Source organism: Carcharhinus amblyrhynchos, chromosome 34, assembly GCF_965287045.1.
Source record: "Carcharhinus amblyrhynchos chromosome 34, sCarAmb.v2.hapA, whole genome shotgun sequence".
NCBI classification, from domain to species: domain Eukaryota; kingdom Metazoa; phylum Chordata; class Chondrichthyes; order Carcharhiniformes; family Carcharhinidae; genus Carcharhinus; species Carcharhinus amblyrhynchos.
Genome location: NC_137357.1, coordinates 8,178,502 through 8,193,181, shown reverse-complemented (window position 1 = coordinate 8,193,181; position 14,680 = coordinate 8,178,502). Strand labels below are relative to the sequence as shown.

The 14,680-nt window shown below is 45.9% G+C and overlaps 1 protein-coding gene across 9 annotated transcripts in view; it reads left to right on the top strand.

The window, feature by feature from the left end:
• The window catches only part of LOC145361396 (electrogenic sodium bicarbonate cotransporter 4-like), a 100,758-nt gene that overhangs the window by 17,760 nt on the left and 68,318 nt on the right, over positions 1-14,680 (top strand). For 7 of the 9 annotated variants that reach the window (XM_080217106.1, XM_080217104.1, XM_080217110.1 and 4 more), the window contains exons 3-4: positions 50-238; positions 12,200-12,329. In XM_080217106.1, the coding sequence (XP_080073232.1) occupies positions 50-238; positions 12,200-12,329 (319 nt within the window). Of the gene's footprint in view, positions 1-49; positions 239-7,872; positions 7,963-9,504; positions 9,544-12,199; positions 12,330-14,680 lie in introns of those variants that run through there. The other 2 variants (XM_080217112.1, XM_080217113.1) reach the window with 2 other exon arrangements.

The following is a 14,680-nucleotide window of genomic DNA, read 5'->3' as shown; positions in this document are numbered from 1 at the left end:
AGAAATTAACCGAGTTTAAGAATATTATAAGTATCTCTCTTCTGTCCAGATCAAAATGCCATCTACATTGGCATCCCTGCACCCCAAGGCTACAGGAGAAAGAGACGGCGAAGGAAAATCTCGGCAAGCCGGGATAAAACCACCGACGGGGAATGGTATCCCAAGAGGCAAGAGCGATCCGATACGGATGAAGGAAGTGACAGAATACTGACGCCTGTAGACACTGCCAATATTACCAGTACGTCATTTACATTTTACTCTTGAGGTGTCATAGCTTAACCAGGGGAGTCAGTTTCGTTGCATAATAATTCATCTACAACCACCCACCCATCTCCAATACATTTTCATCAATAAAGCGTTCAAATAAATTAAAAATATCACAATTTTTAATGTTCCTATTTCCCATGATGATCTTCTGGTTGCTCACAGACCTTAACCAGACATTAACCGTAACCTGGAAAATACTAAAAAATTGACAACCTTAAATTTATCCCAACAGATTTGGGCGACAAGATGGCACAGTGGTTTGAACTGCTGCCTCGCAGCGCCAAGAATCTGGGTTCAATCCTGCCCTTGAGTGACTCTGTGTGGAGTTTGTACGTTCTCCCCGTGTCCACATGGGTTTCCTTTGGATGCTCCGGTTTCCTCCCAAAGTGCAAAGGTGTGCGGGTTAGGTTGATTGGCCATGCTCAATCGTCCCTTAGTGTCCTGGGATGTTTAAGTTAGGAGGAATCAGTGGAGTAAATACATAGGGTTATAGGAAGGGTCTGGGTGGGATGGTCTGTTGGAGAGTCTGTGCAGACTCAGTGGGCCAAATGGCCTGCTTCTGCATTGTAGGGATTTTAAGATTCTCTTATAAGTCTTCAAAGGCAGAAGTCCCTTCACCAAAATCCATTTATTTATAAACTCTAACAGCAGTACACAGAATGTTATAGTTAGCAGTCTATCTCCAGGGGGTGCCAGAGGAACTGACACTCCCAATTAAATACAAGGCAAAGACTCCCTGATTGGCCCACCAACTGGATCCTTAATCAGGGACTTCATACTCCAATAGGCCAACCACAATGGCCTGATTGAAGCCATTACAGATTCTACAATCTGTTCAACCTAATGATTCCATTTTACAATTGTCAATATAGACTGCAATATTATGACATGTGAATGCCAAAGATCTTTACATCTTTGTCCAGGCACGACAACTTCAAGGACCCAACTGCAGTTGAGTTTTTATAATGATATAAAGGTACCAATTACGAATGTGTGTGTGTGTGTGTTTGAGATTGTGTGTCAGAGTGTGTGTGTGTGAGCGTGTGTGTGTGGTGTGCATGTCTGTGTGTGTGTGTGCGTGTGTGTGTGTGTGTGTGTGGTCTGCTTGAAAACAAAAGTGAAACTAAACCTGGATTCCATGACACACTTCCTCTCCAGTGATGTCATGTTCCTCTCCTCCAAAGGGTCATGACAATATTTATTGGGCACCCATCCTTATTCAAAACTATTGGAGGTCATCAGCCCTTCCCTCCACAGGTCATAGAATCCGTACAGTTCAGTAGGAGGCCATTTGGCCCATCGAGTCTGCTTCAACCACAATCCCACCGGGCCCTATTTCCAAAACCCCACATTTTTACCCTGCTAATCTCCTGACACTAGGGTTAAATTGGCATAGCCAATTCACATAACCTGCACATCTTTGGACTGTGAGAGGAAACTGGAGCACCCAGAGGAAACCCACATAGACACGGGAGAATGTGCAAACTCCACATAGACAGTGACCCAAACCGGGAAGCGAACCCAGGCCCCTCGCCACTGTGAGGTAGCAGTGCTAACCACTGTGCCAGTGTGCCTCCCCCTCACCCCACCACCCTATCCCTGGTCACAGATTCAGAGGTAAAACATTGACAAATATATTTTTTTAAATCTTCCAGCCTTCCCCCACCATATTCTCATTTTCCCCAGAAAAGTAGTGACTGTTTTAGCATGGCTGCTGCTAACGGCACCTCCCCGCTACTTTCTCCAGTGTCAGTGCCAAAGCTGTTCCAGTGGAAATCATTGACTTCCACTTGGAGGTTCTGAAAGAATGGGTGAGATGAGGTTGGTCCGAGAGCCCAGGGCTACGTAACACACCGCACTGTAGCCCTTGCGGATTGTGATGCAGCACTTTAAGAAACAGATTTCACAAACAAAGCCAACACTGCCACCTGGCATCGAAACAGCGGGGCTGTACCATCCGGGATTTGGTATAGAGATGCCACAAACACTGGCTTTAAAGTGGAGACAGTAAGAAGTCTCACAACACCAGGTTAAAGTCCAACAGGTTTATCAGGAGCATTTGGAGCGCCTTCGTCAGGTGAGTGGAAATGTTTCAAACCATTTAAATTGCTTTTTTGCTCATGTTAGCATTTCTTCAACAAACTGAAGCCAATCATTGTTTGACGTTGGCTACAGAATATTTAACACATTTAAATTGGAAGTTACCGCACTGTTTTTAATCTTTGGATTTTCAGTTCATTCTCATTGTGGAGATCTCTATCTCATGTTAAATGATCACAATGGAGTAAATTCTCAAATTGTCACCTGCGTTAGGGTAATCTAGTTGTTTCATTGATTCTGAGTTTTAATGACTGCTGGGGTGTACATGACTGCTGATCAATATTACTCCTTAACTCACAGAAGATATCTTGACAGTGGAGATCAGGTGAATAAGAAGCACTACTTCCAGATAACCCAGTACACTGGGCTGTGCTGAAAGACCGTTATCTAAAGAACTGTAGATTCACAAAGCAGAGGTGAAGGGTTGGGAGGAAGCTCTGGATTGAATATTGACTCAAAAATTTTCATTGCTCACTCAATGGTGAGCTCAAAACGTCAGGGTCTACATTTCATCTCATTTATTGTTGAATTAACTGAAATCATCCTGGGTGGCAGCAGGCTGGGCACAAGTTATTTCAGCACCTAGAGGAGAGGGAAAACCAGGCGGGTTCCGTAACTCCCCAGGCCAATCCACTGACTCCACAAGGGCGCACACACACACACACACACACACACACACACACACACACACACACACACACACACACACACACACAGAGTCAGGTCCAAATCAGGATCGGACTTCTCGTACTGTGGAGTCAATGTGCTTGGGAAGCTGGCTTTTGCCTGAGATCCCGGGCAATTGCCCATGGAACTGAATCAAGGAAGACTATTTGGGACAACTCTGTTGTTTCCATATTCAGTGAAAAGTCTGACAACACCAGGTTTTAGTCCAACCGACTTATTTGATAGTAAACTCACAAGCTTTCGAGGGGACTCCCTCTTCGTCAGGTGAATGCAGAGTATGGAGAGAACTGGATTGAGAGAACTCTCCATTCACCTGACGAAGAGGGAGTCCCCTCGAAAGCTTGTGAGTTTACTATCAATTAAATCGGTTGGACTAAAACCTGGTGTTGTCAGACTTTTTACTGTGTTTACCCCAGTCCAACGCCGGCACATCCACATCATGGTTTCCATATTCATCAGAAGGCAGCTTTCACTGAGAAGGAATTACATTTGTTGAATCGGGATAGGGATGTTTTGCTGCAGCTTACAGGACCTTGGTGAGGCCAGACCTGGAGTATTGTGTGCAGTTTTAGTGTCCTTATCTGAGGAAGGATGTCCTTGCTACAGAGGGAGCACAGCGAAGGTTTACCAGACTGATTCCTGGGATAGCGGGTCAGTCACATGAGGACAGACCAAGCTGGTTAGGATTATATTCACTGGAGTTTAGTAGAGTGAGAGGGGATCTCATAAAAAACTTATAAAATTCTAACAGGATTAGACAGCGTAGATTCAGAAAGAATGTTCCTGATGGTGGGGGGAGTCCAGAACTCGGGGTCATAGTTTGAGGATAAGGGGTAAACCTTTTAGAACTGAGGGGAGGAGAAATTTCTTCATCCAGAGGGTGGTGAATGTGTGGAATTCACTACCACTGAATGTAGTTGAGGCCAAAACATTGTGTGATTTCAAGAAGAAATTAGATGTAACTCTTGGGGCTAAAGGGATTGAGGGATATGTGGGGAAGGGAAGGTCAGGATATCGAATTCGATGATCAGCCATGATCAAAATGAATGGTGGAGCAGGTGCAAAGTGCCGACTGCCTGTTCCTGCTTCTAGTTTCTATGAAAAGCCATGTCAGTTTCCTGAATTGCCTTGACAGGTTTTGACCCTCAGTGTAGCGATGATTGGTTATTGTGTCATCCGTAAGTCAAGTCTGGAAATATGGGGCAGAATTTTCCTGTCCCACCTGCCACGGGAATCATAGCGGGTGGGACACAGATCATGCAAAGGTCTGTTGACATTGGGAGGGAGTTTCTGGCCTTGGAGTGAGCTTGACCGCAAAGTCCTGCCCGTGGTTAATTCACAATGTTAGATCGCATGGGACTGGGGAGTAACTTATTAGCTTGGATAGGTGACTGGCTGATGGACAGAAGACAGAGAGTCGGCATAAATAGGATTTTTTTCTGGATGGCAAAGAGGTAACTATTGGGGTGTCACAGGGTTTGGCCCTTGGGCCCCAGCTATTTACAATCTATATTAATGACTTGGATACAGCCATAGAAAGATCTATAGCCAAATTTGCAGATGGCACAAAAATAGACGGGAGAGTAAATTGTAATGAGGAAATAAGAAGCCTACAAATGGATATAGGTAAGTTAGGAGAGTGGGCCAAAAGGTGGCAGATGGAGTTAAAAATGGATAAGTGTCAGGTCGTACATTTTAGTTGTAAAAATGGGAAGGTGACTTATTATTTAAGTGGGGACAGACTTCGAGGTGCTCCGGTGCAGAGGGATCTGGGTGTTCTTGTTCATGAGTCACAGAGAACTGGCATGAAGGTACAGCAGATAATAAAGAAAGCAAATGGAATGTTGGCATATATAGCTGAAGGAATAGAATATAAAGGTAAGGAAGTATTGTTGCAACTATACAAGGCACTGGTGAGGCCGCACCTGGAGTATTGTGCATGGTTTTGGTCCCTGTATCTGAGGAAATACGTAATGGCATTGGAGGCAGTTCGGAGGAATCACTAGGTTGATTCCAGAGATGAGGGCTTTGTTATATGAAGAGAGATTGAACAGTTTAGGCCAATACCCTCTGGAATTTAGAAGAATGAGAGGAGATCAAATTGAGGTGTACAAGATGATAAAAGGTCTGAATACAATAGACATGGAGCGGATGTTTCCTCTTGTGTGGCATTCTAGGATGAGAGGTTATAGTCTTAGGATAAGGGGTAGCAAATTTAAAACAGAGTTGGGGAGAAACTACTTCTCCTGAAGTTTTGAATGTGTGGAATTCACTACCCCAAAGTGCGGTGGATGCTGGGACGGTGAGTAAATTGAAGGAGGAGTTAGACAGATTTTTAATGGGTTGAAGGATTATGGGGAGAAGGCAGGAAAATGGGGATAAGGAGCATATCAGCCGTGATCAAATGTTGGTGTGGACTCGATGGGCCAAATGGCCTAATTCTGCTCCTTCACTGAATGAACTTACGGTGTGCCAGGCTTTATATTACACCCTTTTTCTCCTCCCTACATTGAACAATAATAAGGTCCTACGCTCAAAACTGCACCACTGGCTCACGTCTGCACTCAGAACTGGATTGCTGGAAAAGAAATTCCACAGTAGCCAATCTTGGCCCATCAGCTACTTCACTTCGAGGGGTTTTTTTTTCCCCACTTGTCTCCAATATTGTCACAAGAACTGTGTTGCTGAGCAATAGTTCTGACACTCTGCCTGATCTCAGTCGCAGCCGCACGCCACTTGCGACTCGACTGCCTACCGGGGTCAGGCAGGAGTCGAAACCAGCTTCCAGGTCAGTTTCCGCTGATTGTGTCTAAAGGACGTTGGGATTGCTGCATACTCAGTGCCAAATTCTGAAAGCATAGACAGTCGCGAGGAACTAAAGGCACATTGTTTCCAGTCGGAATTCAAGGTACAAATAAATCTCGGCATTGCAAATGCTAATCTGTTAACTGTTGCCACTCCCTGGGCCTGACCAGAGAATATTTTACACTTAACTCTACAAAGATCCTAAATTGCCAACATATCAAAACAAAAGAACTCACTGAAGCCCATCTGCAACTTTAATCAGGCTGCTAGTGAAACATCCATCAGTAACAATTCAATTATTCCGCATTCATAGCAAAAGGGGGCCATTCAGCCCCTCAAGTCTGTTCCCCATTCAATTACATCTTGCCTAATTTCTACCTCAACTCCATTTATCTGTCTTTAAGTTGAAGTTTATTTATAGTGTCACAAGAAGGCTTACATTAACACTGCAATGAAGTTACTGTGAACAGCCCCTAGTTGCCACATTCCAGCACCTGTTTGGGTGCACTGAGGGAAAATTTAGCACCTAACCAGCACATTTTTCAGACTGTGGGAGGAAACTGGAGCACCCGGAGGACACCCACGCAGGCACAGAGAGAACGTGCAGAATTTGCACAGTTACCCAAGTTGGGAACCGAACCCGGGCCCCTGTCGCTGTGAGGCAGCAGTGCGAACTGCTGTGCCACTATGCTGTGTTCTCTGATACCTTCACTCATCATAAGTCTCAATCTGAGTCAATTCTATTCCCATCCACCCACTAACATGTGAATCGTGGCCTGCGGTCTCAGATCCGGAAGGAAATGTCCCTTCCCTCACCCTGTTCTCCCCAACCCCCAACCCTGCCCCCCACTTTACTCCCTTCCCCACCCCCCGCGCTCCTATCCTGCCAAATTTCAGACATGTCCTCGATTGCTGGCTCTCCCTGGAGTCTTTTAGTGTTGTTCTTGAAGAAAGAATGGGATGACCTCGTCAAAGATTTACTGGGATGGTTTGAGTTATAAGGAGAGGCTGGATAGACTAGAACTCTTTCCCTGGAGGGTAGGAGACTTAAGGGTGATCTTACAGAGATCTACAAAATAATGAGGGACGTAAATCAGCTAGATAATCAACATCTTTTCCCAAAGGTGGGGGAGTCTAAAACTAGAGGGCATAGGTTTAAGGTGAGGGGGGAGTGATACAAGAGTCCAGAGGGGTAATTTTTTTCACCCAGAGAGTGAGGAGTGTCTGGAATGAGCTGCCAGAAGTAGTAGTAGAGGCGGGTACAATTTTGTCTTTTAAAAAGCATCTAGACAGTTTCTTGGGTATAGAGGGATATGGGCCAAACCTGGGCATTTGGGACAAGCCTAGTGGTTAAAAAGAAAGGGTGGAATGGACAAGTTGGGCCGAAGGGCCTGTTTGCATGCTGTAAACCTTTATGACTCTATTATTGAAATAAATAGAAAGCCATCTTTCCTTTCAAAACATTGAACTGGCTTTAAGGAAATTGTGTGTGTGGGGTGGGGTGAGATGCTGGTGTGGGGGGGTGGGGGGGAGGGGGTGTGGTTAGCAAGCCCCCTCCCTCCCTCTGAGTGATTGTATCGTCTGCGAAGTTCATCCTCAAGTTGCTGGAACTGGGACGCGTAAGTATTCATTCATTTCCTTTCATTCACGCTGAAAGGACGGCATTAGTTTGCCTGGGCCAGAAAGGACCAAACATTGACCATTGACTAAACTTTAGCTTCGACTCTTTAAAACAAAATAAAAATCAGGGAACGAGTTGTCAAAGGTAAGGGGGAACGTTTCAATGCAATGAATTATCTGTCAATTTTTTTTGTGTGTGGGGGGTAGGGGGTCCTTCTTTTCTTGATGCACAGGGGAGAAGGTTCAGGAATGGTTAAGGTCAAAACTTGCTCCGAATTGAAATGGGTAAGCTCCACTGAGTTTGGCGTAATCATCAATAGGACTCAACTCAGCAAAGGGCGTGCTATTCCATTTAATCTCCAGGGCAAGCAGCTCTGTGTAACAGGCTTTGACACACTCTGTAAGACTGCAGCAAGTTACCCCCGAGCACAGCCAGGCCTGGTTTTTAATGTGTGCGAGACAAAATGAGTGAGGGTGAAGCAGGTAGGGTCAAAACCGCGGCTTTTCTTGTCGATTTGTCAGTTGCTTTTTTATTGCGAGGCCACGATTGGCGTGTTTCTCTTGTAGCCACAAGAGAACTGATGTAACTCATTTTGTTTCACTCTGTTAACACTTTGTGGATTGCAGTAACATTGCAGGAGAGGATACAGCCGGGTCACGCTAGAAGTAGCTGAGTGAAAGGGTCTTTGCTGTTGTTTTCTTGAACTCTGCTTCACAGCGACTGGTTTCACAAGTGTACAAAGAGTGATTTATACTTTGCAACTTTAAAGAGGGAGTGTGAGCGTGAGTGTGTGTGTTGTGTGTGTGTGTGTGTGTGTGTGTGTGTGTTGTGTGTGTGTGTGTGTGTGTGTGTGTGTGCGCCAGTCTGTCGACACTGATGTCGTTTGTTCGATTTGGATACGACTGAGGTTTTTAAGGAGACGGATATTTTAAGGAGATGGATATTGTTTTCCAGACCTTTGGAATCTAATTCTTCTTGCGAACAAAATCCACAACCTGTCGCAGTGGAATAATTATGCTTGCTCCCTTTTTGCCCACTGAAGGAAGCAAGAAGCCAACATATTTACCCTCTGACCGCTGAATCCTTCCAGTCAGGTGCAAGAAATGGCGCGAGGCTCGGCAACTAAATGTGAAAGTACCTTCGGCCGGCTCAGCTTCCTAGGCGTGGAACCAAAGTCAATTTTCAGGACAAAATCAGTTAATGGATATATGTGTAGGTCAGCAAGTACAACGGGACCTCTGATCGCTACTGCCCTTGTGCACAGATTAATGAGTACATGAAGATTGCTGTTGCCCAGTTGTGAATGTGCATGTGTGCGAATGTGTATATGCATGCATATATATATATGCGTACACACATGTGTGTGTGTGTTGTGTGTACACAGCCTGCATTTCCACATTTGTGTGTATGCAAGTGCTTGTGTATATGTGCGCACGTGTGTCTGTATGCATGTGCATACGTGTTTGCATAGACCGAGTTCAAGTTCAACTGTGACGCCTACCAATGTTTAAAGTCTTTGACAGTCACTGTCACATCAAGATTGGCATTTGGACAAAGGAAGCGTAAAGGCTGCCACCGTTACGGAGGTGTACATCGCATGGAGTTACCAGGAGGAGAGAAAGTCGGCGGAAACTAATCGATCCTGAATAAAGCTTTGGCTCGTCAGTAACCGAGTTGGGTTGGGCCCCATTTCAAGGATCAGTTTAACAGCCTGGTCCCCCCTGATTGTAACTGGAGGCGGAGGTGATGTGCATCTCTGAACCGTTGTGGCACGACTGACACAGATTGAATGGAAAGTCACAGCAGCAAACAATAGAAATCATGCGAAAGTTTACAGATAGTTACTTTGCAAGCGACTCAAAGGATTCGAGCTTGAGGAACAGCCAAAATTTGACTTGCCTTCCATCACCACTTTAAGAGCGTTCTACTAGAAGACAACATTGTAGGATTGGCTAGTAACCATAGGAACTGGAATTCCTGCCCGGAAGAATTAGTTACAATTGCTTTTGAGTCAGAAAGTTTCACTGGCAGTTCAGAAGAACCAGCGGTCTTGGAAATGATAGGTAAATGATGGGAATGAGGACATGACAGCAATGCAAATATCGGAGACATTTAATTTCAGGGATAGAGCCAGTGCTTTTACTTGATTCATGCTGGAGTGCAAAAGGGATGTTTGATGGAATTAATACTCTATTTAATAGGATTAACTTTTATGAGCAGAAGCACACACATGCTGAGGTGGAGCAATGGAGTTAAGTGCTGCCTCCGAACCAGTGCCGAGTGGCTCTGGATTCCCCAGCAGGTGGGCCAGGAGAATCGAGAGAAATATAAAACTCAGGACAATGAAGGCCAGCAGTGTGAGCAATGTTATAACTTCAGAGAAGGGAACTGTAGCTGCGATGGTGAACTATTTTCCAGTTACGTTCAAAGTCAGGAAGCAATCAAAGACATTATTGTTCCTTTGAGAGAGTTATTAGGTCAGGTTAGGTGAGCAGCCAAGTGAATGAGTGCTGAGCTAAATGGGTACTTTGCGTCAATTTGAATTCCTGAAGTGACGCTGTGGTCCTCGTGCAGAGGAGGCGCGGACCGAAAGTCGGGATAAGTTGACAAACTGAAGAGTGAGAGGCTCATGGGGTCAATGGAAGTTAGCCCAGAATGCTTAAAGAATCTGGGTTAGTTCCCATTGTTTGGAAGAGGGTTCGAGTGGTTGTATAATTTAAGAAGCGGGGGGGAACTCTCCACCGACACCCCCCCCCAAACTTTGGGGAGGCACGGTGACACAGTGGTTAGCACTGCTGCCTCACTGTGCCAGGGACCCAGGTTCGATTGCCAGTCACTGTCTGTATGGAGTTTGCATGTTCTCCCCATGTCTGCGTGGGTTTCGTCCGAGTGGTCCAGTTTCCTCCTACACTCCAAAGATGTGCAGGTTAGATGGATTGGCCAGTGTTAAGTTGAGCCTAGTGGGATTCGCAAAGTAACTATGTGGGGATTACAGGAATAGGGCCTGGGTGGGATTGTGGTCAGTACAAACTCAATGGGCCGAGTGGCCTACTTCTGCAGTGTGGGGAATCTATGATTTTATGAATTCAGACCCTGGCAATTATCATTTAACATAGGGTAAGATTTACTATCAGCTGAGTGTTTGATAGTTAGAAAGGATTCCCTGTATTACTTCAGACAGGTTAGTCCCTTTTCATTAACCTCATTGAATTCTTTAAGGAAACAGTCAAAGTACTGACTCTTGGCATTCTTATTGATGTTGTCTACCTTGTTTTCCACAATTGATTAGAGCAATTTATTAAAAGATTCGGCTGCAGGGGCTCCTAGGGCAGATACGAGGGTGGATAGGGAGACTGCTGTGAATCAGATGGTGATATTGAGGGGGAAACTTTGAATGAAACCTAATGATGACAAGACCTCTGATTTGGATGAGAGCTCTAATAGAACTATTTCAACAGAGAACACAAAAATAGGGACGAATGATTCAGATGAATCGGGTAAGGGAATGGCCTTGTGAATGGCAGATACCCGAAAACGTGCAGGGTCATCAGTTGTCTCTCGGTTGATAACTGCTGAGGGTCCTGGCCCCTGCCTTCATGTGGCTGAACAAGCCCATTCTCCACCCTGCTAATACGTGGGCCAGGTAGTGGGATAGGGAGGGCAGCATTTGCTTCCTTCTCTGTCACTGCTGTGCCTCATTGTGAAGGTGTTGGGCCTTGAAGTGCGGTGAGGCTCGATGGCCAAGCTGTCCCTGTTCCGACTGGTTGGTGACAAGCTCCTCTCAGTTATTAAGGTCAGTTATCCAGAGCTCAGAGGAATGGGGTCGATTACGTTCTGCTCTGTTGCCTCTTATAGATAATGAGCAATGTAGCTGGAACAAGTAAGTGCAGCAACAAAGTGATTGAGAAGACAGTGAGGAGTGCAGTTACAGATAGTGTACATCTCTGAGAGACACCCTGGATTCACCGAGCAAGCGAAGGGGAGAAAGTATGAGCAATAAGAAATGGCAAAACCAATTCTGTAATGGGAAGTGAGCAGATAATCAGCTACCAGGGACAAACAATTCCTCTCCAGGCCTTCTGTTATGTTGGAGACACACATCATTGAGTCAAACACAGGATACTGATTTCAATTCCAACCCTTACAGAAATAATTCCTGTTTCATTGTTGTCACTTTATTGCCTTGTCTCCTCGGGCTTTGTTCCTTTCCTTGGTTCAGCTTGTTGGAGACACATTGACAGGGGAATTGCAAAATAATAAGTCGATTGAAAGTTCAGAGGCACTGCAGCGATGCTTTTGAAGTGTTTCCCCGTGCCAGTAAGTGGAAAGAACTTCATCTATGACAGGGATCAAAGGCTGGCGTGGTGCTCTACTTCCTCCTCATGCCTGGCATTCGACGATAGCCATTTTCGACAAATGATCCCAAAAGCAATGACCTCCATTCTAAACCTTGAGTGGCATGTAAAGAGCAAAATTGGCAGCAACTGGCCTGTTGATGGAGCCGAGGTGGGGGGAGGGGTGGAAACTGAATCTTTGATTCTCAGATCGATCGGAGATGAGGAGCCAGTCACCAGAGATCCACAGAAAGAGTCAACAGCAAGCTTGTGTTCAGAGGTGTATCAGGGCAGCGCAAGTGGCTCCTCCACCCCCCCTCCCCATTAATATTTGATACTCTCCCGCAGACTACAAGATGTGATGATGTCCCTCTGTTCTATACAGTGTCCCCTGCTGCGGAGCGTCTGAGATACATTCTTGGAGACGAGTATGATGGGCCAACTCCCACCCTCTTTACAGAGATGGATACTCTACAACACGATGGGGACGAGCTCGAATGGAAGGAATCTGCCAGGTTAGTGATTAAAGTCCAGAGAGATTTACTTCCGTTTAATGAACCTTTTCTATGCCATTCTGTAGCTCCTTTTGTTTGAACTGGCAGCCAGCGTGATGGAACTGTTGTGGTGCAAACACACAAGCAGTGGTTTTCTGGGTTGTTGCTACTCTGTTTGAAGGACTTGAGAACGATATGAAGGAATAACACTTTACTAAGTGGCAAAGGCAAGACACAAAAGATTAATGTCAGCAGGGACAGGAAGCGTCTGATCAGAACAAGTTCGAGAAATATAACTTAAGTAAGTTAGGACTGCGCAGTAGAAAATGAGAAGCTGAAATCAGAATCCCTGTAATTTATCTTTGCTGCGGATGTAATGCAGAGTGGCATAACAGTTACTCAGGCTATTGAGACCACACAAATTCTAAACTTCAGCCTCCTTGTGTGAATCATTGCCATGGCAATGAAGGTCCTATATATGTATGCAAGGGAAGAAAGACTACCTGATCGGTGGGGTGCAGGAAGGAGGGAAGGGGAGCAGGGGGGATGGGAGGAGGAGAAACACCGGGGGCTAAATTGGGTAGCCCCCTGAATACAGTCATGGCGATTGCAATGTGCAATCAGCCTGTGTGCCCATTCACTGGAATGTAGGCCGCATGCCAACTTCACATTGCCTGCTCATTTGAATGAGTGTTGTGTACAGCTACTGCTAACTGCGCTCTTCATTGGCTGGACACATCAGCAGGGGGGCCCCAAATCGTAACTTCCTCACACCGCTTAAAGCGAGGCCACGCTGGTTAAAGCCGACCCGCACCTCGCAAACGGGGAGCTTCCCTGTGGCTGGAGTCGCTGCCGGCAGTTGTGCGGGAAGCCAATTTAATCTGAGGAAGCGGTGAAGAATGGCGCAACGATGGAGCGTGCGAGCTCTGAGGCCTGGGTATAGCAATGGAAAGGAGGGGAGATATCATCTATCTTCAGATAATGGCCAGGGGTCAAGCTCTGAGGGCCAGGATGCATTGCCACAGGAAGCCCGGTGACCATGACACTCACATTACCTTGAATAAACCAAAAGAGAAAAACCTATGCCTGTATGTCCAAACCCCCATTTCAGAGATAGTACAGGGATGGCCATTGCTAAGGTTGTAGTAGGCAGCAGGACACAAACCATTGGAACTGATGGTATCCTCATAACTAATCCTCCTTCTCAAACCTCACTCCCCTCTGATTCACAAATTAAAGACAGTGCAAAGATACAACTTTTATTTTCTTCCTTCCATGCACCACTTCTGCACTTTTCATAGAATCTTAGAATCCTTACAGCGCAGAGGAGGTCATTCAACCCATCGAGTCTGTACTGACTACATCCCGTAACCCCACACATTTATCCTACTAATCCCCCTGATACTAAGGGGCAACTTAGCATGGCCAATCCACCGAACCCACACACCTTTGGACAGTGGGAAGAAACAGGAGCACCAGGAGAGAATCCATGGAGAGAACGTGCAAACTCCACACAGACAGTGACCTGAGGCTGGAATTGAGCCTGGGCCCCTGGTGCTGTAGGCAGCAGTGCTAACCATTGTGCCATCCCCAGTGCATTCAGTGGGGGGTCATCGAGGAGTGAGTGATGATGAAGAGATAGCACTACCAGCTGTCACAACCAGCAGCTCAGATCCTGACACTGTGCATTATCTGAGGGAACAGACTGGAGGCGGGATCTGCTTGCGGGGAGACACTGGACACAAGTGGGGCAACAAGGGTTCAAGAATAGCGCCACTGCCAGATCACCAGAGGGTGAGATCCCACACGAGTCCCTCAGTACAGCACTTAGATGAGGGGGTAGAGGGGCAGTTTACAGCTGAACAATGATAGAGGTGCACAATGAAAGGCTTGGGGCAATGGGAAGCCTACTGGAAAAAAGTCAGTTTCAAGGAACACAGAGGAATTCAACGTTAACTTGGCACAGAGTTTTTGCACAGAGATTGAGACCATCCTTTCCAGAAACGGTGGCCAACTCTTTTCTCACACTTGCCAACTTGCCCGCAATGCAGCATGTGATGGCTGATGTTGCAATTTCTATGAGAGTAACCGAGGTTTACAGCATGGAAACAGGCCCTTCAGCCCAACTTATCCATGCCACCTTTTTTTTAAACCCCTAAGCTAACCCTAATGGCCCATATCCCTCTATACCATCTTACCCATATAACTGTCTAAATGCTTTTTAAAAGATAAAATTGTACCCACCTCTACGGCTACCTCTGGCAGCTTGTTCCAGACACTCACTACCCTCTGTGTGAAAAAATTGCCCCTCTGTACCCTTTTGTATCTCTCCCCTCTCATCTTAAACTTATGTCCTCTAGGTTTAGACTCCC